Consider the following 6,000-nt stretch of genomic DNA (forward strand, 5'->3'; position numbering starts at 1 on the left):
AATTGGTACTAACAGACAGCCTGGTTAACAGATAATTGGCGTATGAAGCTCACAGTTTCCTTTCAATCCACATTGGCTTCTTGAAACTGAAGTATCAGGAGAAAAAGCTTAATGCCCCCTGTTTTCCAGACTGAACTGGACCTTTTCCATCTCATGGGATCACAGAATCCTTGAATGGCCTGGGTTGAAAAGGCCCACAGTGCTCAATTTCAACCCCCCTGCTGTGTGCAGGGTCACCAACCAGCAGCCCAGGCAGCCCAGAGCCACATCCAGCCTGGCCTTGAATGCCTGCAGGGATGGGGCAGCCTCTTTAAAAACCCTACCAAAACAGCCATATACACCCCTAGTCTATCTACGATGAGCAGCCCCTACTGTTATTTCTGACAGTCAAATTAAGCATAAAAGCAAAGAGGATTGGCATCTGGGTGCGATGCTTCAGCATAACACAGGTCGTAACCGTAGATGGGAAAGTGACAAGACTGAGAATCCCAAATTGACAGAATTAAGATTCATTAACACCGCGTATCAAGCGCTGCCTGACAAAGTTTGTCGCTGCATAAATAATTCTGCCTGCTGCCTGTGGGTTAACCCTATCAGTTGTGTTGTGAAATAAAGGGGATGGACTCCACGTCAGCTGGGTCTATAAATGCATCCAGGGGGATAATAAGGATCAGCTGGCAAACACACAGACCTAAGTGGAGACTTCCTACCAGCACATCTTATGGTTGGCAACATAAGGGAAGAGGTAGTTAGTTCTCCACCCTGCTTACTCACCAGCCAATGCCCTTTGTGGAGTGGAGCTTTCATAATCAGCAGTTGGCTCAGGCCAACAACACAGAAAAAAATCACCCTGGAAGCAAGAAGAAATGTTGACGAGAGGAGTGTCTCTGATTCACCCTTCTGCCCAAGGCCATTCTTCAGGTGGAAGAGCCTCAGAAAGGTGTGCTTTAAAAGCAACACAAACCAACACGTATATAAAACACATCTAACTCGGCCATTCAGATTACAATTATATACTTTGCTTGATTATAATACTAATATTTTTTAACCCTGATGTCTGGAATAACGTCACCAAGTCATACACGTGCTCTCCCATGTATAAACAGGCTGTTCCCTACCCAGAAAGAAACAAAGTTCAGGGTGTAGGATATTCCACACCCTCCCTGTTACCTCGATAAGACTGGCTAAATAAGTTCCGAGGAACTGCATGCAACACAAAATGAACCTGCAATCCTTACAGAGCCACCTGGAAATCAAATCACTTCAAATTCAATGTGCAGGATGGGTTTCTTTGCTCTTCAGCTCAGACAGAGCAACCAACATCATAGGATACAAGGAAACCGACCCTCTGCATGTTTGCAAACACTCTCCTTGCATCAGTTGTTCAATGTGCAGGGCACAAATGACCACCCCTTGTTAAAGTGATCTATAAGAGCTGAAAAACCGACTCTAAGGAATTGTTTTGTGTCATTAGTGGTTTCCTGCCTTCTCTTTTGCATCCAAAAGCTTGCAATCGAGCTCAGAATAGTGTGGTTTTCTATTTGTCACGTTGCTCTCATGTAAAAAGGGAACTTGTCGGTAGGTTTGGTTCCTCCTAAGGAAAACGGAGCCATTCAAACATCCCCCTATGAACCTTATATAGGGGTCCTTATAATCCCTATGATCCCCTATGAACCCCAAGAGGAGGGCAGGGCAACAGGCACAAGGTGTCAGCTCAAGCCCTCCCTGCTCCTCTTTAAGCTGAAATATTGCTGTATTAAGCTGAAATAAGGCTGCTAGTGATCCCGACGTGCCTCGTTACAACCTTCTTAACCTGTCACTGCTGCTTCCACGAGCATCTCCTTTTGGGGGAGAGCAGCACGCCTTATCTTACAGCGCTGCAGAGGCAGAATCACAAAGGTCAGCCCTAAGCACAGCTCCGGAGCTCCCAGGAAAGCAGCTGAAACGCGAACCCGCTGCCTTTATCCTTACGGGTCCAAAAAGTGAACGATTACAACCGAAACTTAAAGAAGAGAAACTGAAAAGTGATCAATATCCAAAAGCAGGACAGAAGAATGAAGGGGCTGCAGCAGGAACACGACACCGGGGGGGAGCCGCGATAGGGAAGGGGTCCAAGCACTCACCGACCCCGTATTTCTCCCTCTTGGTGGGGATCCAGCGGGCCATACCCGCAGCTCGGCTCAAAGCAGCCGTTCACCCTCCGTCCCTCCGTGTTGTCTGAGCTCCGCCATGCTACGGAACTTCCCGATAGCAGCTCTCAACTTTACTGCCTCCCCGCTGAGCCCAGCACAGAGGGAGGGGAGAGACGGGGAGGGAGGTGGCTCGGTTCGACCCGCCCCAAAGGCAGCGCCCGCCCAGCCCAGCTCGGTGCTTTAAGATGCTTCGGGGCTCCAAGACGGTTGTTTTAATATTAAACCGTGAATCAGTAAGAAAAAAACATAAAAAACAAAAAAACCCAAAAGGGTTGTTTTCAAAGAATTCCAAGCATCTGGGGGAATAAATAAATAAAAGCGTTCACAGGGCTGTTCTTATGTGTTCTTGTTTGAGTTGGCACCTGATGATGTCAGCCCGCACTGAAGTGCGGTGAGCTGCGACTTGATAAAGTGCTTAAAAGCGATAAGGGAGGGAGAAGCTGTTTGCCTACCTGGATCCTGCTGTGCAGGTCTGAGGTTCTGAGTTGAAGCAGACTGGCTGGCTTCCAAAGTTGTGCTTGTCTGCCAGGGTCCCAGTAACACCCAGTAACTCAGTAACACCCACTGCTGATACCCTTAATTAAGCAGCACCACTGCGAATCACACCCATAGATTCTTTGCAGAGCGTCGGATCTAAACTGGGGATGGACCTGAGAACATCCCGGTCTTTATGAGGTCCTTATAACCCCATCTGCCTGGGGATGGAAGTAATGAGATCTGATCTCTGTGCCTGCTCATTGCACTATGCCACTCTCCCATGGCAGGTAATGCAAACTGTAAGCATTCTGGATAGCTGAAAACACAACCACCTATTTAGTTGCATCAAAGCATGAAAATACAAGGAGATCAGTTTTTTCCATTGCTTTACATTACAAGTGAAGAGCAGGTCACTTCATCTGAGCCCCAGATGCATCCCTTGTGCATCTTAAAGCAGCTTTCCATACTACAGCCTCTCCCATCTATGCTTCTACTCTATTTAATTTGCCTTCATCTTCACTGGCGCCTCTAAGTGGTAGAGAAGCATAAATAATAATTAATTACTGGTAATTTGCACTCTCCAACAAATAACCTCGATCCTTGCCAGCCTGACGTGTTCAACATCACTACACTTGATATCACTACACACCACGTGTACCAGCATCCAACACACTGTTGCTTTTTAACAATACCTGCCGGTCTTGTCAGATGCTCAGCTTTTGTTGCACAGCACATTACTTATCCAGCTGTGATGCACTGCAATGTTACCCCCATTGGAAAGACAAACCCTGCTCTGAAGTGATGTGCTTTGCTCCCAAGGGATATTGAGGCATTTTGCAAATCCTTTTATTCTTGTTCCTTATATAAGGTTAATACTGCAACCACCACAGACCTTAATACAAAGAGCAATGCAGTAAAGCTAACAAGGCAGTCAAAGGGGTGATGGTTGTACTGAGCCCCTCTGATCTGATACCAGACTGTCTGGATGAGGCCATTTGCAATGAGTGAAGCAGAGTAGACTGCTTTTCTTGCATCACCCTACATTCCTCTCTGTCCAAGGAACTCACCATCCATCCATTCTCCCCTGGAGTGCTGCTTTAGCAATGCCTGAAGTGTTCTTCAGGTAAAAGCTCCAGTAGTTCAAGCCAAACATTCCTCACTGCAGTTCAAGCAGCCACGTGCATCCTAACACCTAAACGTACTTAAAGAGAGTAACTTCACAAAGAGCTTTACCTTGCTGGTAAAGTTTGCTTCCTTTCCTTTTTACTTATGCTGAGCAATGGCTTTCTATAGCCTCACACCAAATAAAGCAGCAGTTCAATGAGTGTCTTGGAGATGACCAGAGAGGGACTGTCAAAAGTGACTGGATCTGAGGCCAGAATAGCAAAGTGTTAGGAAGACTGTGACATGAGTTTTCAAAGGAAGACCCACATTGTGGCTGCCAAGGCCTTTGGCTGGAGGTTGGAGAGTCTGCCAGCCTAGAAGCTTCATTATACTGTAAGATTCCTGTTGTTAGAGTTGAGCTGACTAAACTGAACCAGTATTTTCCAGCCCAGGTAAAGCAAATTCTTGGCAGCAAATGAAAAACAGAGCAAAACATGAAAGACAGACAAGCAGCAACTAGAGTAGCTGCTTGCTTTTTGTTTTTTAACTGGAGATAGTTGAATGATTTGTTAAATACAATGATTTGCAAGTGTTGGGGGCACAGGGAACAGGAAGCTGCAGCTACCACTGAAAGTAGGTTTTGTTGAGGGAAGGCTTTTATTAACCTTATTTTACCAAATGTTTTTCTTTCTATCTTTCAGTGCTTATGTATTGCTTAAGCAGGGATGTTAATGGCAGTCTGGATCCTATTCTTCTCTGCCCCTAACAATAGCAAGAGAGATAATTAAATAATCATCAGGTTTACAGCAGAGATTCTCTCTCTTTACATCAAGCCCACAAGACTGATGTCATGTTACAGATGAAAGTCAGGGCAATTTAGGTGTCCAGGGTTCATATGTATTTCAGTGCACTGACAATGTTGTATTGCTTTCACATTTCATAGCTGCCATTTACCTGCCATCTGGAATAAATCCTTTATCTAAACGTAGCATTTCAAAACTTGAAGTTTCTAAAGCACTGCCTAACTGCATCCCTTTACTTTGTGGTGTAATTAGAGATGAAGAAATGTGATTCTAGTGCCCTCCTATGTTCCAAAAGAGAACTTCAATAGCTGAAGAATGTGCTGATATTCACTGGGTGAATAGAAACAGCAACAGAAAGTTTTTCCTGTGGTAAGACTTAGAATCCATGCAGGTGAATGCAATAGTTCATCTTACATAGATAAAGAAAAAGGTGGCATCTGGATCAAGCAGCTTACACTCTAAATTAAGAGAAAGAAGAGAAACAGTGGGGAAAACAATAATAAAGCTGTTCAGCACAATACTAAGTGCATGACCACACAGCAAAGAAAAAACCCTTCTATTACAATTCAAGCCCTCTGTTTGTTCACGTTATAATTCAAGCCTTCCACCTGATGAATGATCAGGTATAGATCAGAAACAGGCCCTTAATTTCCAATCACCAGCAGAAGTCATAAATAAAAAGCAACAGAGGAAGCCATATATGCAATTAAATATGTAAATACATACACTACAAAAGAAGTTTTTACCCATCTGCCTGGACGTGTTTTATCATGCAGTAACATTTTGCTTTATCTGAAGATCTCGCAGCCCAGATATATGTATATATAGCTGACTATTTCACTGCATATTTTGTTACCCAAATAAGGCGAATGCTTGTATAACAATACTAGCTTGCATTATCACATTGCCAGTGCATGTTGTTGTTCTGCTTAAAGCAACAGTGATATTTCTAAGCAGTTTTCCAACAAAACAACTGATTTCAGCAATCTTTTGCTTTCCTCAATCAACACAGCAGTGAGAAAGTGCAAACATTCCTCACCTACATTAAGGTTTACAGCTGCTACCCATCTTTTGATTATCACATAGAACTAAAGTACAACAAACTCATACAGAAATGCCCTCTCCTATTTAAGACTAAAGAAAAAGCAAATGACTATGAATCATTGCAAGATCCCTCTCTTCTACAAATACAATTTGTTCCGTCTTCCTGCAATGATGGAAAGAAATGCTTCCTTCAGTGGAAAAAATACATAGCAGCTCTATGCACAGCCCATTGACCCAAGGTCTAATGTGAATGGGAGTTCCCTGTCTCTGTTTTATGTATATACAGTACAAATCACTTCTTAAGGAGAGCATACAGTACTTCTCTGAAGAAGGCAGAGTAGCAAACTCCTGGGAGCTGCTAACTGCATATGATAAAACCT

At 44.0% G+C, this 6,000-nt stretch overlaps 1 protein-coding gene across 3 annotated transcripts in view; it reads right to left on the reverse strand.

The window, feature by feature from the left end:
* Nucleotides 1-2,302, reverse strand: part of DOCK5 (dedicator of cytokinesis 5) — a 62,002-nt gene extending 59,700 nt beyond the window's left edge. The window contains exon 1 of one of the 3 annotated variants that reach the window (XM_015882882.2): nt 2,124-2,301. In XM_015882882.2, coding sequence (XP_015738368.1) covers nt 2,124-2,166 — 43 coding nt within the window. In that variant the 5' untranslated portion in view covers nt 2,167-2,301. Of the gene's footprint in view, nt 1-2,123 lie in introns of all 3 variants that reach the window. The other 2 variants (XM_015882883.1, XM_032448842.1) reach the window with 2 other exon arrangements.
* Between the last annotated feature and the right edge of the window lie 3,698 nt (nt 2,303-6,000).

Source organism: Coturnix japonica, chromosome 22, assembly GCF_001577835.2.
Source record: "Coturnix japonica isolate 7356 chromosome 22, Coturnix japonica 2.1, whole genome shotgun sequence".
In the NCBI taxonomy this organism is placed as follows: Eukaryota; Metazoa; Chordata; class Aves; order Galliformes; family Phasianidae; genus Coturnix; species Coturnix japonica.